Here is a 24,636-nt window from a genome sequence, read left to right as displayed (position 1 = left end):
ACAGTACCACAATGAACATTGTTTTTTTTTTTGAGACAGAGTGTCACTCTGGCCCAGAGTGCAGAGGTGTGATCTCGGCCCACTGCAACCTCTGCCTCCCAGCTTCAAGCAGTTCTCTTGCCTCAGCCTCCCAAGTAGCTGGGATTACAGGCACATGCCAGCATGCCCAGCTAATTTTTATATTTTCAGTAGAGACGGGGTTTTGCCGTGTTGGCTAGGCTGGTCTCGAACTGACCGCAAATGGTCCCCCTGCCTCTCTCGGCCTCCCAAAGTGCTAGGATTATAGGTGTGTGCCATCATGCCTGGCTGAACATTTTTTTTTTTTTTTTTTTTTTTTTTTTTTTTTGAGACAGAGTCTTGCTCTGTCGCCCAGGCTGGAGTGCAGTGGCGCAATCTCGGCTCACTGCAAGCTCCGCCTCCCGGGTTCACGCCATTCTCCTGCCTCAGCCTCTCCGAGTAGCTGGGACTACAGGCGCCCGCCACCGCGCCCGGCTAATTTTTTGTGTTTTTAGTAGAGACGGGGTTTCCCCGTGGTCTCGATCTCCTGACCTCGTGATCCGCCCGCCTCGGCCTCCCAAAGTGCTGGGATTACAAGTTTTTTTTGAGATGGAGTCTCATTCTGTCACCCAGGCTGGAATGCCGTGGCGTGATCTCGGCTCACTGCAACCTCCACCTCCCAGGTTCAAGCGATTCTCCTGCCTCAGCCTCCTGAGTAGGTGGGATTGCAGGCACACGCCACCACACCCGGCTAATTTTTGTATTTTTAATAGAGACGGGGTTTCACCATGTTGGTAAGACTGGTCTCAAACTCCTGACCTTGTGATCCGCCCACCTCAGTCTCCAAAAGTGCTGGGATTACAGGCGTGAGCTACTGTGCCTGGCCTGAACATCTTTTTAAAAAAGATGTATTGCTTATTTATTTTTGTAGAGATGGGGTCTCACTATGTTGCCCAGTCCGGTCTCAAACTCCTGGGCTAAAGTGATCCTCCTACGTCAACCTCCCAAGTAGTTGGGGTTATAGGCATGAGCCCTTGACCCAAACTGAACATCTTTGTTCTTTTTTTTTCTTTTTTTTTTTTTGAGACCAACTCTCACTTTGTCACCCAGGCTGGAATATAGTGGCATGATGATCTTGGTTCACTGCAACCTCAACCCAGTCTCAAGTGACCCTCCTGCCTCACCCCTCCAAGTAGATGGGACTACAGGCCTGCGCCACCACACCTGGCTAATTTTTGTATTTTTTTGTAGAGATGGGGTCTCACCATGTTACCCAGGCTGGTTTTGAACTCCTGAGCTTAAGCAGTCTGCCCACCTGGGCCTCCCAAAGTGCTGGGATTACAGGCATGAGCCACCGTGCCCAACCTTATTCTTATTTATGAGCGTTGGTGAAAATCACTTCAGGATATTATTCCTGGAAGTAGAATTGTTGGGTCAAAGAGTAGGGACATTTAAAATTTTAATTCATTGCCATTTACACTTGCCAAAAGGTTTTTACCAATTTATGTTACTGTGATACAAAAATTACATGCTTGCCAACATTATTATCAGTGTTTAAAACTTTGCCAGTCTAAGTGGCAAAAACAGATTATGTCATTGTTTTTTTGATTTTGATTTAGTGAGGCTTGGCAAACATTCAGTTTCTTAGAAAATCTTTTCTGTTGGGGAGCTGCCCATTCTTTTCTCACTACATTATTATTATTATTATTGAGACGGAGTTTTGCTCTCGTTGCCCGGGCTGGAGTGCAATGGTACGGTTTTGGCTCACTGCAACCTCTGCCTTTCGGGCTCAAGCGATTCTCCTGCCTCAGCCTCCCAAGTAAGAGGGATTACAGGCATTTGCCACCACACTGGGCTAATTTTGTATTTTAGTAGAGATTGGGTTTCTCTATGTTGGTCAGGCTGGTCTTGAACTCCCGACCTCAGGAGAACTGCCCACCTCGGCCTCCCAAAGTGCTGGGATTACAGGCGTGAGCCACTGCGCTGAGCCCTGGCCTGTATCCTACTTTTTGAAAGGAAGTCATTATGTACATGCAGCCCACACCTCAAGGAAGTTACACGCTCTCCTTGAGGGCAGAGTAGCTACCCACATAAATTATTCAACTCTTCTGCAAGGGAGAATTCTCTCTTCTCCCCCACTGATTAATTTATTCAATCATGTACAGTGTTTGTATCAGTATAGACTGGTGATGTACCGTGATCATTTGGTTAAGGTGACTGATAAAAATTTTGTTGTTTTTTGTTTTGAGATGGAGTCTCACTCTGTTGCCCAGGCTGGACTGCAGTGGCTTGATCTCGACTCATTGCAACCTCTGCCTCCTGAGTTCAAGTGATTCTCCTGCCTCAGCCTCTTGAGTAGCTGGGACTACAGGCACCTCCCACCACGCCCAGCTAATTTTTTGTATTTTTAGTGGAGACAGCGTTTCACCATGTTGACCAGGCTGGTCTCAAATTCCTGACCTCATGACCTACCCACCTCGGCCTCCCAAAGTGCTGGGGTTACAGGCATGAGCCACCGTGCCCGGCCTAAGTGTACTCAAGCCTTAGTTAAGTTTTATTTCTGTTTATAGCAGACAGCTGAGATGTCAAACTCTTCCCTTTCATGGTCTCCAGTGCGGTGCTCGTGGTAACAGCATTTCACAGGAAGCTCCGCGGAGACACAGCCCAGGGGACTGCCGTGGCCCTGCAAAGGGGCAGCGTCTCTTCCCTCTGTGGTCCCCTTTACCCATTCCATGACAAATGGTAGGCAAAAAAAGATATTGCAGGAAGGCCCTCTGTGATTCACTTCATATGTTTATGTATTGGTTGAATTATTTTTTGTAATTTTAAAACAGGAAAGGCAAAGTCATTTTATAGCGAGGCCGGATGGAACTGGGCGCCCTGAGTGCAGATGCCATATGTTTCTTCTGCTTCACAGGCTTCCCCCTGGAGAGAACCAGGCTGCCAGAGAGTCTGTGCTGTTCTCAGCAGCACAGACAGTTGCTAGAGGAAAGGTGTTAATTCCACACTCTGAGGACCAGGCTGGCCCAGATACATACTGCTCCGCAGGCCTCACAGAGGCGGGAGAGAGGGTCCTCTTCTTGGATTTTGTGGGTTAGTTGTTACCCAGGCACAGACTTGCTGCAGGAGCTGTGATTTTTTTCACAAGAGTAGTGAGAAGGTGCATTGATTCCTAATTCACACTCAAAAGGGAATACTTTTATTTTTAAAAATATAGTTTAAGTATTATACCTTACCTTCGCCTAGCAAGGAATGATGCGTCTGACCTTGCCATACAGTCACAGAAGGTAATTTGTTGTCTGCTGCCTGTGAATGGGTAAAATACCTTTTTTTTTTTTTCTTTTTTTTGAGATGGAGTCTTACTCTGTCTCTCAGGCTGGAGTGCAGTGGCTCAATCTCGGCTCACCACAACCTCCACCTCCCAGGTTCAAGCAATTCTGTGCCTCAGTCTCCCGAGTAGCTGGGATCACAGCCACCCGCCACCAAGCCCGGCCAGTTTTTTGTATTTTTAGTAGAGATGGGGTTTCACAATCTTGGCCAGGCTGGTCTTGAACTCCTGACCTCGTGATTCACCTGCCTCAGCCTCCCAAAATGCTGGGATTATAGGCATGAGCCACCATGCCTGGCCATAAAATATTTTTTAAAAAATTTTTTAGCCAGGCTCTGGCTGCTCTGGAGGCTGAGATGGGAGGATCACTTGAATCCAGGAGTTTTTGAGGCTGCAGTGAGCTCTGCACCAGTCTGGGTGACAGGAGACCCTGTCTCTTAAAAAAAAAAAAAAAAAGCTGGGCGCAGTGGCTCACGCCTGTAATGCTAGCACTTTGGGAGGCCGAGGCAGGCGGATAACATGAGGTCAGGAGTTCGAGACCAGCCTGACCAACATGGAGAAACCCCGTCTCTAGTAAAAACAGAAAATTAGCTGGGCGTGGTAGTGCATGCCTGTAATCCCAGCTGCTCAGGAGGCTGAGACAGGAGAATGGTGTGAACCCGGGAGGCAGAACTTGCAGTGAGCGGACATTGCGCCACTGCATTCCAGCCTGGGCAACAGAGCAAGACTCCATCTCAGAAAAAAAAAGAAAAGCCTCCATTGTGACAAAGGTGTTAAATAAGCAACCAGAGGCCGGGCGTGGTGGCTCACACCTATAATCCCAGCACTTTAGGAGGCCAAGGTGGGCAGATCACGAGGTCAGGAGTTCAAGACCAGCCTGGCCAACATGGTGAAACCCCATCTCTACTAAAAATACCAAAATCATCTGGGCATGGTGGTGTGCATCTGTAGGGCCAACTATGCGGGAGGCTGAGGCAGAAGAATCGCTTGAACCACAGAGGCAGAGGTTGCAGTGAGCTGAGATCGTGCCACTGCATTCCAGCCTGGGCAATAGACCAAGACTCCATCTCAAAAATAAAAATACATATAAAATAAGCAACCAGGAATGAAATACACCTGTGGAGGCAGGGAACTCAGGAAATCAAGGAAGAAAAAGTACAGACATCCTGTCTGGTAAGTACAGGATGAAACATCACTTACCTAACTTCCCTTCCCACAACGTCACTAAAGCTATAGGAAAGGAATGAAAAAGGTATCAACTCACATGGGCAAATAAAATGGAAACAATAACAGCAGTAGATGGGAAATATAACAAAATATTTGGAACACACCCAAAAAACTGGATGAAAAGGCTCTCATTTTAGCAATAAGGGGAAATAGAATGATATTTATAGGAGTTTAAAAAATCTATTATGGGCTGGGTGTGGTCAAACTTTGGGAGGCCGAAGGGGGTGGATCACCTGAGGTCAGGAGTTCGAGACCAGCCTGGCCAACATGGTGAAACCGCATCTCTACTAAAAATACAAAAATTAGCTGGGTGTGGTGGCACACCCCTGTAATCCCAGCTACTCGGGAGGTTGAGGTGGGTGAACTTGGGAGGCGGAGGTAGCAGTGAGCTGAGATCGGGCCACTGCACTCCAGCCTGGGTGACAGAGCAAGACTCCATCTCAAAAAAAAAAAAAAAAAAGCTTCCCACGGTGGCTCACACCTGTAATTCCAGCACTTTGGGAGGCTGAGGTGGGCACATCACGAGGTCAGGAGATCGAGACCAGCCTGGCTAACACTGAAACCCCGTCTCTACTAAAAATACAAAAAAATAGCCGGGCGTGGTGGCAGGCGCCTGTAGTCTCAGCTACTCGGGAGGCTGAGCCAGGAGAATGGTGTGAACCCGGGAGGCAGAGCTTGCAATGAGCCGAGATCCCACCACTGCACTCCAGCCTGGGCGAGAGTGAGAATCAGTCTCAAAAAAAAAAAAGGCCAGGTGCGATGGCTCACGCTTGTAGTCCCAGCACTTTAGGAGGCCGAGGCAGGCGGATCACAAGGTCAGGAGATTGAGACCACGGTGAAACCCTGTCTCTACTAAAAAAAAAAAATACAAAAAATTACCTGAGCGTGGTGGCGGGCGCCTGTAGTCCCAGCTACTTGGAGGCTGAGGCAGGAGAATGGCGGGAACCCGGGAGGCGGAGCTTGCAGTGAGCCGAGATTGCGCCACTGCACTCCAGCCTGGGCAACAGAGCAAGATTCCGTCTCAAAAAAAAAAATCGGCCAGGCACAGTGGCGTACGCCTGTAATCCCAGCACTTTGGGAGGCCAAGGCGGGCAGATCACCTGAGGTCTGGAGTTCAAGAGCAGCCTGACCAACATGGAGAAAACCTGTCTCTACTAAAAATATAAAATTATCCGGGAGTGGTGGTGCATGCCTGTAATCCCAGCTACTTGGGAGGCTGAGGCAGGAGAATCACTTGAACCCGGGAGGTGAAGGCTGGGATGAGCCGAGATCGGGCCATTGCACTCCAGCCTGGGCAAAAGAACAAGACTCTGTCTCAATAAATAAATAAAAATGCAGGTTGCCTGTGGCGTGGTGGAAATTGGGCTGTGGAGGCAGGGCTGTGCCAGAGGGGAAAACCTGACTTAGATGCACTTGCCTGAGAGGTGGGGACAGCCCAGCCTGTGGCCACCCAATTGCATCGGAGCCCGATGGATACGTGGAGACATGTTGATAGAGGCCAAAGTGGTTACAGGACAGCCACTGCGAGGAGCTGCTACCAGGAATCCTCTCCAATGAACTCTCCTGGAGGAAACTCAAGAGGCGACAACGAGCTGATTTTTAACCAAAATGCTTGTACCCGCTCAGATTTGTGTCTTAGAGCGCAGAGTCCAGGAATGAGGTGCCTCCTGTATAGGTGGGGGAGGGTGTCTGGGAGTCATCTCGCCCCTCCCATATCCCCCAACGTTCTCAGTCATTATCAGTCACAGCTACCCTACCAGACCCACCTTCCATCATGCCCATTTCAGAACAATGAAGGACTAGACAGTTTTTTGTTACTTTTAATTCAGAAAGAGAAAGGGAAGGAAATTAAAAAAAAAGTGTGTTTAAATTACTATTGCAGAAAAGATCTGGCTGGGTGCTGGGACCTACCTCTTCCAGGATGGGGATTCATGATTTAATTAGTTTTTTTGAGACAGGGTCTTGCTCTGTCGTCCAGGCTGCAGTGCAGTCGCACAATCTCGGCTCACTGCAACCTTCACCTCCTGGGTTCAAGGGATTCTCCTGCCTCAGCCTTCTAAGTAGCTGGGATTACAGGTGCGCACCATGCGCCTGGCTAATGGCTAATTTGTGTGTGTGTGTGTGTGTGTATTATTATATATATATGTTTTTTTTTTTTTTTTTGGTAGAGACGAGGTTTCACCATGTTGGCCAGGCTGGTCTCGAACTTCTGACGACCTTATTAAGTAATCCACCCGCCTTGGCCTCCCAAAGTGCTGGGATGACAGGTGTGAGCCACTGTACCTGGTGGGATTCATGATTTAAAGCAAAAGAAAAAAGAAATAAATTATTCTGCTCAATACTGTTTGGCATAATTGCATTGTTTTTCATCAACACTCAAAACAGCCTCTTCAGGAAGCACTGAGATGGGAGTGGCAAGACTGGCTGAGGTCTAGCTCCCTAAAACGGTGGGGGGGGGGCGCCCTGAGAGAGGCATTCTACTAACCCCACCCCAATCACCGCTATTTTTACTCTTTCTACCTTCGGAATTGGAAAGAATGACACTCGAGCTAGGTTCCAATATATTAACTTTGAGGCGGCCCACTGCCCATCCCAACCCTCCCCTAACAAAGTCCCCTGCCGGTCCCTGTTCCCCCAGCCAGCTGCAGGAACCTACCAAGGGCCAGGAAGCTGCCTGGTGGCGTCAACTAAGAAAAGGGGGAGCATCTGTGCCGTCACTGTTGGGGAGGGGGCTCTATTAGTGGTTTGAGAGCTTCACAGAAGCCTTCCCCCTCCTAAACTTCCCCAGCCTCGCAGGGGGAGAATTCCACCAGCAGCCCCGCTAGGGACCTGAACTGGGTTCAGCCATGCAAGCAGCTTCCAGGTGGAACCCCGGCCGCGAGCTTCCCAGCCCTTCTAGAGCGGCAGATGGAGAGCAGGGTGGAGGCAGGCGGCCTGCGGCGCGCAAGTCTTCTCTTCCCCGGCCGGCTCCCGGCTGCGGGCTCTGCCAGCTCAGAATTTGCAAAGAATCTGCGGTTTGGCCACCCACGGCAGCTTCAGCTTAACCAAAGTATGAGCCTCAGGCAAAGTCACCCCCAGGAAAGAGGCGATGGGTGGAGGAGGAGGTGCATACAGCGCGCAGCCGGGCCCATCGCCAGCCTCCTTCCGCCGTGCAGCACCCTCCCCAGGGGCCAGAGCCGGCCAAAGACTGGGGTAGGGAGGGAGTAGGGGAGCAGGGGATTTTTTTCCAGAGCAATAGGTAGGTTGGTGAGGAGGCCCCGGGCCCAGGGAGAGGCGCTGAGAAGGCTGCGGGTGAACGGGAGGGTCGAGGGCACACGTGAGTGACAGCACCTTGCACGGAAGGGGACAGGGCTTCCTCGAGCCCTGCCCTGTCCCCTCCACCTGTCCGGAGTTCGGCCCGGGAGCACCCCACCCCGCAGAGGGCGCCACTACCGGCTTCCTAGAGACGCAGGAAGCCCTGGGGGCGCGGCCATCCCACAGCACGGCCGAGGTGGGACTGGGGGTCCCGCAGCGACCGCTTTTCTTTGGTGGGTCTGCACGCACCCATCCAGGCAGGCGGGGAAAGGGGCCGGGCAGCCACCTCTCTCCTGAGGCCCGCAGCGACCGCCCGCTCTCCCCGGGTCTGGCCAGCAACTGATACGCTCCTCTGGCCGAGCCTGATGTAAGTGCTTCGCCGAGGCCCACGCCATGCTCTCCTCCTCAAAAAGCGTGAAAGAAAACCCTACCCCAAAGCAAGAGGGAGTGGGGATTGAGCGGCCGCTGGCCCGCCCCCGAAGGCCATTGATTGGAGGAGACTGGACAGAGCGCCGGAAGTTCTCCTTGAGTCACATGATTGGCTGGGAGAAACAGAAGCTCCGCCCGACCGCAGCGCAGATTGGTGCCAGGCCCGGCCGCTCCCCGTCTCGTGATTGGCGGGGCACAGCAAACGCCCCTGGGCTGCAGCATGATTGGTCCCGGGTTGCTGGACCTGGGTCCCAGGCCGGAGCGCCGGTGCCCGACAGATGGGCCGGGAGGGTCGCGGCGAGGCCCGGCTCAGTTGCCCCGGTAGACTTCGATCTTGCTGGCCTTGGCCAGCATGTCGATGATGTGGGCCTCGAAGTCCGCGTCGTGCACGCCAGTCTTCCGGAACTCGCCCGCGTACCGGTTGTTCTCCCAGTAGTGGTGCCAGTTGCCCCGGCTGTCGGCCCCGAACCCGTACACGTTCACCTGCGGGGAAGACCGGAGCGTCACCCCAGGCGGGAACCTGGAGGATGGGCGGGGCAGGCTCGGGATGACAGGGAGGAGAGAGGAGCGGGAGGCCCCGGGGAGATGCAGGAGCCCCCAGGCATGGACTCACATGGGGACACCACCTTCCCTTTGCAGCCCTTGCAAATTCCTCTTTTTTTTTTTTTTAATGGAGTACTTTGATCAGCACCACTCAGTGAAGCACTTGCCGGCAAAGTGGGCATGCTGGGCCTCAGCTCTGCTCTTCATTGCACGGCAGCCCTGGCCATTGGTGGAACGGGTTCTCTGAATGACTGAGTTCCATTTTTACACGAAGTAGACCTGGGGCTCAGAGCTGGTGGGGGCAGCCTTCCAGCTGGAATTCAACTACATACACTCTCCATTCTATTTATGTTTTTTTTCTTTTCTTTTCTTTTTCAAGACAGCGTCTCATTCTGTCGCCCAGGCTGGAGTGCAATGCCGCATCACTGCAACCTACGCCTCCTGGGTTCAAGCGATTTTCCTGCCTCAGCCTCCCGAGTAGCTGAGATTACAGGCGTGCCCCACCACGCCTGGCTAATTTTTTGTACTTTTAGTAGAGATGGGGCTTCGCCATTTTGGCCAGGCTGGTCTTGAACTCCTGACCTCACGTAATCTGCCCACCTCAGCTTCCCAAAGTGCTGGGATTACAGGCGTCAGCCACCGCGCACGGCCAATAACTTAACTTTTTTTTTTTTTTTTTTTTTTTGAGACGGAGTCTCGCTCTGTCGCCCAGGCTGGAGTGCAGTGGCGCAATCTCGGCTCACTGCAAGCTCCCCCTCCCGGGTTCACACCATTCTCCTGCCTCAGCCTCTCCGAGTAGCTGGGACTACAGGCGCCCGCCACCACGCCCGGCTAATTTTTTGTATTTTTAGTAGAGACGGGGTTTCACCGTGGTCTCGATCTGCTGACCTCGTGATCCGCCCGCCTCGGCCTCCCAAAGTGCTGGGATTACAAGCGTGAGCCACCGCGCCCAGCCTAACTTAACTTTTTAATGAAGAGATTTTGGATTTGGTAGAATCATGAAAGCAGAAACGTTTGGGAAAGGCATATCTATACTTTATAGCCTAGAGATGGGGGAAACCAAGGCCACATGGATTCTGCCTACAGAAGCACATTCCTCTGTTAGCTTGCTAAGACCCGAGAAGGCCTGCACTCCTCTGTTCCATGGATTCCCACCACCCACACCATGGGCCTACCTACCTCATCACACACATGCAGGGCAAAGAAGAGCACCAGCATCCCCGTGGAAGGGTACCGCCCGTGATGCTCTGTCCACCTGTCGTGGATATACTTGAAGAAGGCTGGGTTGTAGATCTGGACCTGGGAGAAGAGATGACAGGTATATGAGGGGTTTACGGGCAGAGATTCAGGCTAGACTGAGCAGCTTCTGCTTGTCTATGCCTGTCAGAGACCTGTGCGTCTGTGTCTCCTGAATCATGTGGCACCTGCTGGGGTCAGGCATCTCGGCAGATGGGGACCCTGAGGTTCTGCAGGGGAACTGGAACACCTGAGCTACAGGACCAGGCGCACAGGCTGGGCCAGCACTGTTTCCACTGAGGTGGGGAGGAAGTGAAGAGCTTACCTTTTCTTTATCCACTCGAAGGAAGGACTTCACTGGGGCGTAGGTGCTGTAAGCAAAAAGAAAGAAAGATAGCATTTCAGGCCGGGAGTGGTGGCTCACACCTGTAATCCCAGCACTTTGGGAGGCTGAGGCAGGTGGATCACCTGAGGCCACGAGTTCGAGGCCAGCCGGATCACCTGAGGCCAGGAGTTCGAGGCCAGCCTAACCAACATGGTGAAACCCCATCTCTACTAAAAAAACAAAAAGTAACTGGGTGTGGTGGAGCACGGCTGTTATCCAAGCTACTTGGGAGGCTGGGGTTTCAGTGAGCCGAGATCACACCACTGCACTCCAGCCTGGGTGACAGAGTGAGACTGTCAAAAAAAAAAAGGAAAGGAAAGGAAAGGAGAAGGGAGGGGTGGGGAGGGGAGGGGAGGGGAGGGGAGGGGAAGGGAAAGGAGAAAGGAAGAGAAGGGAAAGGAGAAAGGAAAGGAAGAAAATATTTCAGGTGGCCCCATGGGACCTAGGGATGCCCCCCCCACGCCAGGCCTGAGCAACATCAGCCCCACAACTTCCAGACTGCTCTGCTTCTGGACTGCTCTCCCATGGTTTGTTCATCACTGCCATGCTTTGCTCTAAAGCTCTCAGTGGGAATGTTTTCGGCAAGCGATGAGGCCTTCCCTAGTCCAGCCCCAGCCTTCCTCCCCTAGCTCTCTGCTCCATTAGAGCTGGCACTCATCTCAAATCCACCATGTCTCTGCTCTCACCCCTGCCCTTGATCCGCTCCCCTCAGGCTTCCCAGACCACACCTCCCTGTAGCCAGCCATGGCCCCCGTAACCTACATGCCCTTCTCTGAGTGTCTATGGTACTTCAACTCTACTGCACCCATTTTAGCCCTCAGGCCTCCCAAACATGAAATAATGAACATCCTAAAGTCAGGAAACTGTAACTCACTACTTTTGTGTTTATAAAATACATGGTGATGATACCCAAAAAGTAGAACACAAACCAAGCATCCTTGAAGGATAAACGGATAAACAAAATGGGTATATCCCTACATTGGCATAGTATTCAGCCTTTAAAAAACACAGGAAATTCTGACACATGCTACAACATGGATGAACTATGAGGACATTATGCTAAGTAAGTCAGACAAAAGGACAAATACTGTTATGATCCCACTTACATGAGGCATAAAGAATAGTCAAATCAGGGCTGGGTGCGGTGGCTCATGCCTGTAATCCCAGCACTTTGGGAGGCCGAGGGGGGCAGATCACAAGGTCAAGAGATCGAGACCATCCCGGCCAACATGGTAAAACCCTGTCTCTACTAAAAATACAAAAATTAGCTGGGCGTGGTGGTGCACGCCTGTAGTCCCAGCTACTTGGGAGACTGAGGCAGGAGAATCACTTGAACCAGGGAGTCTGAGGTTGCAGTGAGCCGACATTGTGCCACACTGTACTCCAGCCTGGCGACAGAGTGAGACTCTGTCTCAAAAAGAAAAAAAAAAAAAAAAGTCAAATCAGGCTGGGTGCAGTGGCTTACGCCTGTAATCCCAGCACTTTGGGAGGCCAAGTTGGGTGGATCACCCGAGGTCAGGAGTTCGAGGAGGAGTCTCAGCTACTCGGGAGGCTGAGGCAGGAGAATCGCTTGAACCTGGGTTGCAGTGAGCCGAGAAGGCGCCACTGCACTCCAGCTTGGGTGACAGAGTGAGACTCTGTCTCCAAAAACAAACAAACGAACAAAAAAGAATAGTTAAATCATAGAGACAGAAAGTAGAATAAGGTTACCTGGGGTTGAGGGGAGAATGGAGAGTTAGTGTTTAAGGTGTACAGTTTCCATTTGGGATAATAAAAACGTTCTGGAAACGGAGAGTGGTGATGGCTATACAATAATGTGAATATTCTTAATGTTACTGAGCTTTACACTTAAAAATAGTTAAAATGGGCTGGGCGCGGCAGCTCACGCCTGTAATCCCAGCACTTTGGGAGGCCAAGGCAGGCGGATCATGAGGTCAGGAGATCGAGACCATCCTGGCTAACACGGTGAAACCCCGTCTCTACTAAAAATACAAAAAATTAGCCGGGCGAGGTGGCGGGCGCCTGCAGTCCCAGCTACTCGGGAGGCTGAGGCAGGAGAATGGCGTGAACCCGGGGGGGCAGAGCCTGCAGTGAGCCGAGATTGTGCCACTGCACTCCAGCCTGGGTGACAGCGAAACTCCGTCTCAAAAAAAAAAAAAAAAAAGTCAAAATGGTAAATGTTATATTGTGTATATTTTACCACACAACAAAAATATATGGTGAGACAGAGTAGATTAATGGTTGCCTAGGGCTCGGGGTGAGAGGAGTGGGGGTGATGGCTTAGGGATCCAGGGGTATCTTTAGATTTTTATCTTTAGATTAGACCCTTAGAACATGAAAATGTTCCTTTTTTGGTTTTTTTTGTGTTTTTTTTTTTTTTTTTTTTTTGAGGCAGAGCCTTGCTTTGTTGCCCAGGCTGGAGTGCAGTGGCGCAATCTGAGCTCACTGCAACCTCTGCCTCCCGGGTTCAAGTGATCCGATCCTCCCACCTCATCCTTGAGTGGCTAGGACTACAGGAGCGCACCACCATGTCTAGCTAATTTTTGTATTTTTTGTAGAGACAGAGTTTCGCCATGTTGCCCAAGGTGGTCTCGAACTCTTGGGCTCAAACAATCCACCCTCCTTGGCCTCCTAGAGTGCTGGGACTACAGGTGTGAGCCACTGCACCCAGCAGAACATGAAAATTTTTTTTTTTTTTTGAGATGGAGTCTCTGTCGTCAGGCTAGAATGCAGTGGCACAATCTCGTCTCACTGTAACCTCTGCCTCCCAGGTTCGAGCGATTCTCCTGCCTCAGCCTCCCAAGTAGCTGGGACTACACAGGTGCGCCACCACACCCAGCTAAATTTTTTTTTTTTTGAGATGGAGTCTCGCTGTATCGCCCAGGCTGGAGTGCAGTGGCGCGATCTCGGCTCACTGCAAGCTCCCCCTTCCAGGTTCATGCCATTCTCCTGCCTCGGCCTCCCGAGTAGCTGGGACTACAGGCGCCCGCCACCATGCCCGGCTAATTTTTTTTTGTATTTTTTAGTAGAGACAGGGTTTCACCATGTTAGCCAGGATGGTCTTGATCTCCTTACCTTGTAATCTGCCCGCCTCGGTCTCTCAAAGTGCTGGGATTACAGGCGTGAGCCACCACGCCTGGCCGGCCACACCCAGCTAATTTTTGTATTTTTAGTAGACACAAGGTTTCACCATGTTGGCCAGGATGGTCTTGATCTCTTGACCTCATGATCCGCCCACATCGGCCTCCCAAAGGGCTGGGATTACAGGCGTGAGGCACCGCGCCCGGCCAAAAATTTTTATTTTCATTTTTTTTGAGACACAGTTTTGCTCTTGTTGCCCAGGCTAGAGTGCAATGGTGTGGTCTTGGCTCACTGCAACCTCCACCTCCCGAGCTCAAGCGATTCTCCTGTCTCAGCGTCTTGAGTAGCTGAGATTACAGGCGCATGCCACCATGCCTAGCTAATTGTTTTATTTTTAGTAGAGACGAGGTTTCACCACGTCGGCCAGGCTGGTCTTGAACTCCTGACCTCGTGATCCACCCGCCTCGGCCTCCCAAGGTGCTGGGATTACAGGCGTGAGCCACAGTGCCCAGCCATGAAAATGTTTTAAAATTAATTGTGGGGCCGGGTGTGGTGGCTCATGCCCTATAATCCCAGCACTTTGGGAGGCCAAGGTGGGCAGATCATCAAAGGTCAGAAATTTGAGGCCAGCCTGGCCAACATAGCGAAACCCCATCTCTACTAAAAATACAAAAATTAGCCAGGTCCGTGGTGACACATGCCTGTAATCCCAGCTACTCGGGAGGCCGAGGCAGGAAAATCACTTGAACCTGGGAGATGGAGGTTACAGTGAGCTGAGATTGTGCCACTGCACTCCAGTCTGGGCAAGAGTGAGACTCCGTTTCAAAAAAAATTAATTGTGGGCCAGATGTGGTGGCTCATGCCGATAATCTCAACACGTTGGGAGCCTGAGGCAGGTGGATCACTTGATGTTAGGAGTTCGAGACCAGCCTGGCCAACATGGTAAAACACAGTCTCTACTAAAAATACAAAAATTAGCCAGGCGTGGTGGCATGTGCCTGTAATCCCAGCTACTCAGGAGGCTGAGGCATGAGAATCCCTTAAACCTGGGAGGTAGAGGTTGCAGTGAGCCAAGATTGCGCCACTGCACTCCAACCTGGGTAATAGAGTGAGACTCCATCTCAAAAAAAAATAAAATTTAAAAAAATTAAAATTAATTGTAGTCATGGTTATACAACTCTGAATATATAAGAAGTTACTGGATTGTACACATTAAATAGGTGAGATGTATGGGATATGAATCATATCTTGATAAAGCTGTTAAAAAATAGACTTGGTGAACTAGATTTCCCATGGTTCCCAGCTATGATGGGACAACTGTCCCCAAAGAAAGTCCTCAGAAGGCAGCGCTCCCTCAGTCAGGAGCCATCACCCAGAAAGGAGACCAAAACCAGATGGTCTGGCCGTATGCGGTGGCTCACGCCTAAAATCCCAGCACTTTGGGAGCCCGAGGTAGGTGGATCACCTGAGGTCAGGAGTTCGAGATCGGCCTGACCAACATGAAGAAACCTGTCTCTGCTAAAATACAAAATTAGCCGGGTGTGGTGGTGCATCCCTGTAATCCCAGCTACTCATGAGGCTGAGGCAAGAGAATCGCTTGAACCCGGGAGGCGGATGTTGCAGTGAGCCAAGATCGCGCCACTGCACTCTGGCCTGGGCAACAAGAGCGAAATTCTGTCTCAAAAAAAAAAAAAAAAACAAAAAAAAAACAGATGGTCCTTCCTCATCCCTCATCTTTCCACCATCAGTATGCTGTGTCACCACGCAGGAGGTGACACAGAGCAAACTGTGCCTTCAGCTCACCCACCAACTTAGGCCCTCCCTTCTCACCAGCCCCTCTTGGCCAAAATGTTCAATGAAAGGAATTCTACAATCTGGCCCCTAGGAAGACTCTGCCCAAGGTGGTCTTGTCACCCATATTCTACCCAGGCCAGCAAGAGGCTCACAATCGGATCTGCCCTGTGGACAAGGCGCTGGCGATCCACAGAAGGTCCAGGGCCTTGAAGGGCACCAGCACGAAGCTGACGTTGGCGGGCAGGTTCTTGGCACTCTCAGGGTACATGAAATGGTGGGTGGTTCGGCTGCCAACATCCTGCTCAAAGCCCACGGTTGGCGCCTGATTCATCCTGCAGGGACAAGAGGGTGACATGAGAATCAACTGCCATGGAAACCGGTACAAGATTCTTAGAGGACAGTTCGAAGCCATCCATCAAAAATGCAAACGGGTGTATACTCCAACCTAGCAATTCCATTGCTAGAAATCTGCCCTATAAAAATGGTTACAAAGGTGTGCAAAGATGTGTATGAGGATATTCACTGCAGAATTATTTACAATAGTAACACTAGAATCAAACAGTCCGGGTGTGGTGGCTCACACATGTAATCCTGGCACTTTGGGAGGCCAAGGTGGACGGACTGCTTTGAGGTCAGGAGTTTGAGACCAGCCTTAGCCAACATGGCAAAACCCCATCTTTACGGAAAAAAAAAAAAACCAAAAATACAAAATTAGCTGGGCGTGGTGGCATGTACCTGTAATCCCAGCAACCTGGGAGACTGAGGCAGGTGATGCGCTTGAACCTGGAGGCAGAGATTACAGTGAGCCGAGATCGCACCACCGCACTCCAGCCTGGGTGACAAAACAAGACTCTGTCTCCAAAAAAAAAAAAAAAGGTTACTGTCAGAGTAACACTGGGGGCTTAACTCATTTTTACTGTATACATTTTTATTTATTTACTTTTAATTATTATTATTTTTGAGACAAGGTCTCACTCTGTCACCCAGGCTGGAGTGCAGTGGTGCTTTCTCAGCTCACTGCAACCTCCACCTCCACCTCCCAGGTTCAAGCGATTCTCATGCCTCAGCTTCCTGGGTAATGGGACTACAAACATGTGCCAGCACGCCCAGCTAATTTTTTGGTTGAGACAGAGTCTCGCCCTGTCGCCCAGGCTGGAGTCCAGTGGTGCAATCTCACCTCACTACAACCTCCACCTCCAGGGTTCAAGGGATTCTCCTGCTTCAGCCTCCCGAGTAACTGGGATTACAGGCGTTAGCCACTACGTCTGGCTAATTTTTTGTATTTTTAGTAGAGATGGGGTTTCACCATGTTGGCTAGGCTGGTCTTGAACTCCTGACCTCAAGTGATCCGCCTGCCTCAGCCTCCCAGAGTGCTGGGATTACAAGCGTGACCCACCGCACCCAGCCACTTTTGTATTTTTAGTAGAGAAGAGGTTTTGCCACGTTGGCCAGGCTGGTCTCAAACTCCTGGTCTCAGGCAATCTGCCTGCCTCAGCTTCCCAAAGTGCTAGGATTACAGCCGTGAGCCACTGAGCCCAGTCATTTTTGTATTTTTAGTAGAGACAGTATTTTTGCTTTTTTGAGACGGAGTCTCGTCTCATACTCTCGCCCAGGCTGGAGTACAGTGGCGCCATCTCGGCTCACTGCAAGCTCCACCTCCTGGGTTCACGCCATTCTCCTGCCTCAGCCTCCCAAGTAGCTGGGACTACAGGCGCCCGCCACCACACCCAGCTAATTTTTTGTATCTTTAGTAGAGACAGGATTTTACCATGTTAGCCAGGATCGTCTCAATCTCCTGACCTTGTGATCCGCCCGCTTTGGCCTCCCAAAGTGCTGGGATTACAGGTGTGAGCCACCACACCAGCCTGTTTTGTTTTTGTTTTTTTTTTCTGAGACAAGAGTCTCACTCTGTCGCCCAGGCTGGAGTGCAGTGGTGCCCTCTCGACTCACTGCAAGCTCCACCTCCCAGGTTCACACCATTCTCCTGCCTCAGCCTCCTGAGTAGCTGGGACTACAGGTGCCCGCCACCACACCCGGCTATTTTTTTTTTTTTTTTTTTTTGTATTTTTAGTAGAGACGGGGTTTCACCCTGATAGCCAGGATGGTCTCCATTCCCTGCCTCGGCCTCCCAAAGTGGTGGGATTACAGGCGTGAACCACTGCAACGGGCCGAGACGGGGTTTTGCCATGTTGGCTAGGGTGGTCTCAAACTCCTGGCCTCAAGCAATCTGCCTGCCTTAGCCTCCCAAAGTGCTGGGACTACAGGCGTGAGCCACCGAGCCCACCCATTTTGTTTGGGTTTTTGTTTTTGTTTTGAGACAGAGTCTTGCTCTGTTGCCCAGGCTGGAGTGCAGTGTCACAATCTCGGCTCACTGCAAGCTCCGCCTCCTGGGTTCACGCCATTCTCCTGCCTCAGCCTCCCAAGTAGCTGGGACTACAGGTGCCCACCATCACGCCCGGCTAATTTTTTGCATTTTTAGTACAGATGGTGTTTCACTGTGTTAGCCAGGATAGTCTCTATCTCCTGACCTCGTGATCCGCCCACCTCAGCCTCCCAAAGTGCTGGGATTACAGGCGTGAGCCACTGCGCCCAGCCCTGTTTGTCTTTTAAGCCTCACTCTGTCGCCCAGGCTGGAGTGCAGTGGCACCATCATGGCTCACTGCAGCCTCGACCTCCTGGGTTCAATAGATCCTCCAGCTTCAGCCTCCCGAGTAGCTGGGACCACAGGTGTGCATCACCATGCCTGTTTTGTTTTCTGTTTTGTAGAGATAGGGGTCTCACTATGTTGTCCAGGTTGGTCTCAATCTCCTCAACTCAAGCAACCCTCCTGCCTCAGCCTCTTGAGTAGCCGGGAATACAGGCAGATGACACCAGGCCTGGCCTACTTTTATAATTTTTTAAAGTAACAACTTTTAAAGAACAGCCTTCCACAGCTTCCACCTCACTTGGCTGTTCTGCCCTCTTTCCTACAAGATGGTGAAAGTAAGATAGGAAGCTCAAGCCTTCCCTCAGGCCCTGGGCGGGATGGAAGCCTCTGTCCTGCTACCCACCCTATTCCTGTCTGCCACTTTAAGACCCTGTCTGCCCTTCCACTCCAAGGCCAAGAGAAATGCCCCAAGTTCTGATGTTCTGCCCTTGTTATCTTTCTGGTGATGTGCAATGTCCCCTCTCTCCTGCTGCTGTCTGGACAGAGGGGACATTGCTGTGGCTCCTGTCTGGAAACCTTCTCTGTGGGTATAATAAGCCAAGAAGGTTTCCACTTCCTTTCAATTTGTGCAAAATACAAGACAAGTAAAAACCGAAGCTCCCCTTTTTAGTATGCATCTTACGTAACAGGTGAACCAGGTTTAAACACAAACCTGTTGGTCTTTTTTTTCTTGTTATGACTGTTTACGAGCACATTCCTGTCTCATGTGGACCACCTTGTGGAATCATGACTACCAAGGCAGGGTGTCCATAACCTGGCCCTCCACTAGGAACACAGTGAGCCGGGGAAGCAGGGAGTGCAGTCTCTAGGTGGCCCTCCCGGCTTTTTATGACAGTTCTGTAAAACCAGCACAAACATTCCCTGTCCTTACAGTGGCTGGCACCAGCTAGCTGGGCTGGGTGAGGACTTGCTGTGTTGCAGGGGCTCCCACACTGTCTTCATCAGGGACGGGACTGGGGAGGACCATAGGCTGTGCTGTCCAGGATCCCCTCGCCCTGCCAGTCACATCACTGTGCCCCCTACCTCTCATTTTCCCTTCCCTTGAGGGTCTGGAGGGTGCTTTGGGGTGGGAAGTCTCAAAACCTAGAGAACCTCTGTGTTCCTAACCACTTCTGTTCTAGCTGGCTTCAAGCAGATGCCCAGAATGTCCTCCAGAGAAACTAACATGCTCTGTCTCCAGAACAGGGATCTACTTCCGGCCTCCCTGTCCCAAATTCATGTCCTTCAGTGAACTGCCCCTTTGAGCCCATTCTTTAGGGTTTAGAGATCCTATCTCCTAGAAGAGCCAAGAAGTATCCTTCCCACCCCTGAATAACTCTTAACAGCTTGTGGGCTGCTAAACTCTCCATGCAGGTATTGGTGTCCTATGGTCACACTGACACAGTCTGTATCTGCCTCCTGCCAAGCACCCTGGGGCCTCTGAGGAACAGAGCAGTTGGAGAGGAAGCCTTAACAGGGGATGTCAGAGCCAGAAGTATGTCTCAGCTGCCCAAGGTATGGCAGGGGGTAGAAGAATTGGGCTGGTGACACGGGCTGGCCGGGGCCTGGGCAGGGCAGGAGCTAGGATCCAGGTATGCTCTTTTTCTTCTCCTTTTTTTTTTTAAAATAGAGATGGGGTTTCGCCATGTTGCCCAAGCTGGTTTCGAGCTCCTGGGCTCAATCAGTCCTCTCGCCTCGGCCTCCCAAAGTAGTGGGATTACAGGCGTGAGCCACTGTGCCCAGCCAAGGTATACACTTGACCTAAGAAACAAACTTCATCTCACCAGAGACGGTGAGGCCAACAGATCCTGCAGAGCACAGGGCTGCAGCTGGCCCAGGCTGGCTTCTGAAGACCCACCATCTGCCTTCTGCACTGACTTGGCAGCCCGAGCTGTCATGAAGTCCCCATGGGACCTGTCAGCCAGGGTCACCCTGCCTCCAGCGCCTGTGGCTGGCCGTGCTGCGGAGCCTGGCCCTCCCTCATTTCCCCGTGGTTGGCCAGACACCAGCTTCCAAACATCTGGGAATGAAGGGAGCAAGAGGTCCTAAAATATGTTTCACAGCCTCCACGGGAAAGGGAAGGAACATGGCACTCTAATGGGGACAAGGCTTTGTTTCAAGGCTCTGATTCATCCTGGAGAAGCCACGCCCTGGAAAGGGGCCAGAGCAGGACGAGGAGGATGAGCTGCATCTCTGGGACTCGGGAACACAGCATTCTAGAAATCTATCTGTCCTTGGCTGCCTCCAGCAGCTAAAGAAGTATTCAGGGACAGAGGCGCAAGTGGGGTGTGAGCCCCCTGGTTAGGACCTGGTGTTGGCTGCCTAGTCCCCTTCACGCCTGCATGTATCTGTGGTGTGCCTACTGTCTAGCGGGCACTGTTCTTGGAGTTGTGGATGGATCTGCTGGCCAACTGAGGCAAGACCAGCTCAACTGGACTTGAAGTGGTCCACAGGGCTCAGAGGACAAATAGGAGGAGTGAGTGGCAGCGAGGTGGGTCGGGCACAGGTGGATCAGGCCATCACCTCGTTGTAACTCCACTCAGCCCTCCAGTGGGTCTTGCTTCCAGGGCCATTGGTTCCAAACCTGGATATGCCTACAACTGGAGTCACCCCCAGTGCCATCTGTTGTTTTTGTTTTTGAGATAGGGTCTTGCTCTGTTGCCCAGGCTGGAGTGCAGTGGTGCCATCATAGCTCACCACAGCCTCAAACTCTTGGGCTCAAATGATCCTCCTGCCTTAGCCTCCTGAGTAGCTAGGACTACAGGCTCACACCAGCAAGCCCAGCTTACGCACTGCCATCCAGTTCCTTAGACCAGCAGACAGTCAATTACTACCCGGGTCACCCCTTCCAGAAAGTGATTCTGGGGTCCACTCTATACCACTCCCCTTCCTTACCTGGCCCCTGTGAGGAAGCATCTATAAATTTTTTTTTTTTGAGACAGAGTTTCTCTCTTGTTGCCCAGGCTGAAGTGCAATGGCATGATCTTGGCTCACTGCAAACTCTGCCTCCTGGGTTCAAGTGATTCTCCTGCTTCAGCCTCCTGAGTAGCTGGGATTATAGTTACCCACCACCACGCCCGACTAATTTTTGTATTTTTAGTAGAGACAGGGTTTCACCATGTTGGCCAGGCTGGTCTTGAACTCCTGACCTCAGGTAATCTGCCTGCCTCAGCCTCCCAAAGTGTTGGGATTACAGGCATGAGCCACTGCACCCAGCCTTATAAATTTCTTTCTGCAGCCCCACCTGACAGTACTGGCCAGGCGACTTAGAGCCAGTCCTTTTGGGCCTGCAGGGCTTCCACCCAGGAGCTTCCTGACCATCACTGAGGTGCCTGACCAGTGAAAGCTCAAACTTGATGCAGGTGTTTCGGGCACCTAAGAGCATTGTCCTGGGCTTCCTAAGTGCCCAGAGCTGCATGGAAGTGACAGATGCCTCAATTCCCAACCTGACCATGGTGTCTGCGGAGGGGAGAGTCCCCTCTAAGACCAGCTCCCGTCCCATCTCCCTCCCATTGGGGTATCAGCAGGTGGAGGATATGGATACCCTCAGGTGGCTCCAGAGTCCTGGACAGGGTCCAGTCCAACCTGCTCACCCTCCCACTTGCACCATTTCCCAACATGAGGAAGATCTTACATGGAATGCTGAATGCCTCCGAGACATATTGCTGCCTTCGTGTTGCTATGGAGACAGCAACAGTTTCTAAGACAGAGCCCTTCCTTCTGCCTCCTGGGAAACCTGGTCTTTCTGCAATGCTCATCCTAAGAGATGCGTGAAAACTGGGCATTGGCAGGAGCTCTGTTCTTCAGGCTCTTCCTCTACCAAGGAGTCGGGTAGAAGGCATTTCTTGTCCCCAGCTAAGTCAAGGGGGGACGTCAGAAAACACAGGCTCTGGAGCAGAGCAAGCAGCCCATGTTCAGGTCGCAAGCCTGGCCCCTATTCCCTGTTCACGCTCAGGCCTTCATTGCAGAGTCTCGGTCAGGACTGAACGCCCTCCCAACTCTTCTCCCTTCCTCACGGCTGGGCATAGAGGTCTTAGGAATGAATGAGCCCTGGAGCAAATACTGAACAGCTCCTTTTAGCACCCACAATTGCCTTCCATGCGTCTGCCAGAGAGAATCACCTGCTGCTATGAAGCAGGATGCTAGCTGGGCTTGGGGCCCTCACTCCTTGCCCAGCTGCTGAGGGGACAAGGAGGACAGGGCCGGCTTCTGATGGGAATTTTTGTTTTTGAGACAGGGTCTCAGTCTATTGCCCAGGCTGGAGTGAACTAGTGCAATCATAGCTCACCGTAGCCTCAAACTCCTGGGTTCAAGCAATCCTCCTGCCTCAGCCACCCCAGTAGCTGGGAATACAGCCATGCCACAATGCCCAGCTAATCTTTAAAAATTTTTGTAGACACAGGGTTTCGCCATGTTACCTAGGCTGGTCTCTAACTCCTGGGCTCAAGCGATCCTCCTACCTCAGCCTCTCAACGCGCTAGGATTACAGGTGTGAGCCACCGTGCCCAGCCTCTGATGGGATTTTTCACCAAATGTCAGCCAGGAATCTAATGTCAGCTCTTTCCAGAGGAATTCAGAGCCTTGGAAACAGAGTGCAGGCCTCAAGCAAAGCTTAGATTTGGGATTCTGTCTCCCCATCCACCCCAAACAGGTAAAGGAGAGAGCTCCAAGCCTGCTATGAAAGACTCTGGGAGGCAGGGCCCCACAGCACACCGGTAGCTGGCAGCATGCACCCTGCCAGACAAGGCAGAGGAGGGCAGTCCCCCTCGCCAGAGGCCCATCCTGGGCCTACCCTTGGGCTCCGCAGGGGCTCACCTCATGATGAAGTTGTGCCCGTCCACGTCCTGCCCATAGCCAGAGCCCCGCAGGTTGCCCGAGTTCCCCACCACGGCACAGCGCCGGCACTGGTGGGGGTCCCGGAAGCGGTAGGGGTTCTCGCCAGGCACTATCTGGAACAGCTTCTCCAGCACCTCATTGGTGTTGTGTGACTTGAACTGGGGCTGCAGCATCTGTGGAAGGGAGGGGAAGATGGGAAACGAGGAAGGGGAGAGGTGTGTGAAGAAGGAGGGGCCCCGGCCTCCCCTCCTCTGCCCTCACTATCCTGTGTCTGGGCACAGGCCTCTTTATCCAGGGCTCTGTCAGAGAACAGGGATTCTTTCCTCTGGGCAGTGAGGGTCTCTCCCTCTCAACGACAGCGAAGTCCCCGGTTGTGAGTGAGTCTCAATGTCCAGAGATTGGGTGCCCTGCTAGTCACGGTGGCTCTGATGCACTAGAAGGGGCTCAGGGATCAAGGTGCCTTTCACACATTCTCTGGGATCCTGCAGGCCTGGGCCACGGAGCAGAGCAGCCTCCTTCAGGGGCTCCTTCCTGGTCAGCCTACAGGGGGCGCCCCCGGCACTCAGGCTGAGGACTGGGGTTGCAGAAGCCACGTCCAGGGTGACAGTCCAGCCACTCCCTGAGCCCCAGGGAAGGGCAGAGAGGCTGATAAATTTTTTCAGAGCCAGAATGGCTGAAATAAAACTGATGTCCCCTCCTACCAGCAAGACCTGTACCAACCAACTGATGGTCAAAGACCATGAAACGAGGCAGCACCAACCAGATGCTTACGGGCCCAGCAGGTGCCACACAGGAATGACATGGCAGGGAAGATCCACAGCCAACAGATCTGAGCCCTGGCCAAGAGGGACAACTTCAGCCAATGGCTGCCACATGGGATCATGAGCCCAGAAGGGCCAAAGTTTCCCATTTTTCAAGAGACACTGAAAATAAGGATTTCATATGAAATAAGAAAAATGAAATCCTGATTTTTTTTTTTTTTTTTTTGAGAGAGTTTCACTCTTGTTGCCCAGGCTGGAGTGCAATGGCGCGATCTCGGCTCACCGCAACCTCCGCCTCCCGGGTTCAAGTGATTCTCCTGCCTCAGCCTCCTGAGTAGCTGGAATTACAGGCATGCGTCACCACACCCGACTAATTTTGTATTTTTAGTAGATATGGGCTTTCTTCATGTTGGTCAGGCTGGTCTCGAACTCCCGACCTCAGGTGATCCACCTGCCTTGGCCTCCCAAGGTGCTGGGATTACTTTTACTCAAAGTGCTGGAATTATTTTTACTCAAAAAAAACAAAACAAAACAAAACAAAAAAACCCACATAAAAATAAAATAAAACATTCTGTGGATGGAGCCATAACTTGATGGGTTTGTGGGTAGGCAGGGTCTGTCTGCTCAGGGGATGGGAGATTGATCTGTAGAGGGAGCTTGGCTCTGAGACGAGAATTCCTATATAAAAATTAGCCAGGCGTGGTGGCCTGTGCCTGTAGTCCCAGCTACTCTGAAGCTGAGGTGGGAGGATCGCTTGAGCCTTGGGGGTCAAGCATGCAGTGAGCCAAGACTGTGCCACTGCAAAGACAGTGAGAACCTGTATCAAAAAAAAGCTGTCACAGTAAGAGCCCACAGGGCTCCTAGTGGCCCCAGCTCTGCAGACCCTGGTCCTTGGGCGCTCTGACAGTCTGGGCTGGAAGGCAGGTTCTGTGACATCATTCTGATAAGCGTGATCACATGAGCTCATCCCTCACAGCTTGGGAGCCTGCAGGGGCTCAGTGCTGACATGGCTCCACCCATGACATGTGTGGCAACCAGA

General features: G+C 51.8%; 1 protein-coding gene across 4 annotated transcripts in view; it reads right to left on the bottom strand.

The window, feature by feature from the left end:
- Nucleotides 1-2,360: 2,360 nt before the first annotated feature.
- Nucleotides 2,361-24,636, bottom strand: part of ST3GAL2 (ST3 beta-galactoside alpha-2,3-sialyltransferase 2) — a 67,067-nt gene continuing 44,791 nt past the window's right edge. For 2 of the 4 annotated variants that reach the window (XM_032157876.2, XM_032157877.3), the window contains exons 3-7: nucleotides 22,816-23,009; nucleotides 15,467-15,646; nucleotides 10,380-10,425; nucleotides 9,998-10,117; nucleotides 5,432-8,758 (exon numbers count right to left, since the gene is read on the bottom strand). In XM_032157876.2, coding sequence (XP_032013767.1) covers nucleotides 8,585-8,758; nucleotides 9,998-10,117; nucleotides 10,380-10,425; nucleotides 15,467-15,646; nucleotides 22,816-23,009 — 714 coding nt within the window. In that variant the 3' untranslated portion in view covers nucleotides 5,432-8,584. Of the gene's footprint in view, nucleotides 3,304-4,525; nucleotides 4,556-5,431; nucleotides 8,759-9,997; nucleotides 10,118-10,379; nucleotides 10,426-15,466; nucleotides 15,647-22,815; nucleotides 23,010-24,636 lie in introns of those variants that run through there. The other 2 variants (XR_009214249.1, XR_009214248.1) reach the window with 2 other exon arrangements.

This window comes from Hylobates moloch, unplaced genomic scaffold (assembly GCF_009828535.3).
Source record: "Hylobates moloch isolate HMO894 unplaced genomic scaffold, HMol_V3 SCAFFOLD_6, whole genome shotgun sequence".
NCBI classification, from domain to species: domain Eukaryota; kingdom Metazoa; phylum Chordata; class Mammalia; order Primates; family Hylobatidae; genus Hylobates; species Hylobates moloch.
The sequence above is the reverse complement of the archived record's forward strand: the minus strand, read 5'-3'. Positions and strand labels throughout refer to the sequence as shown.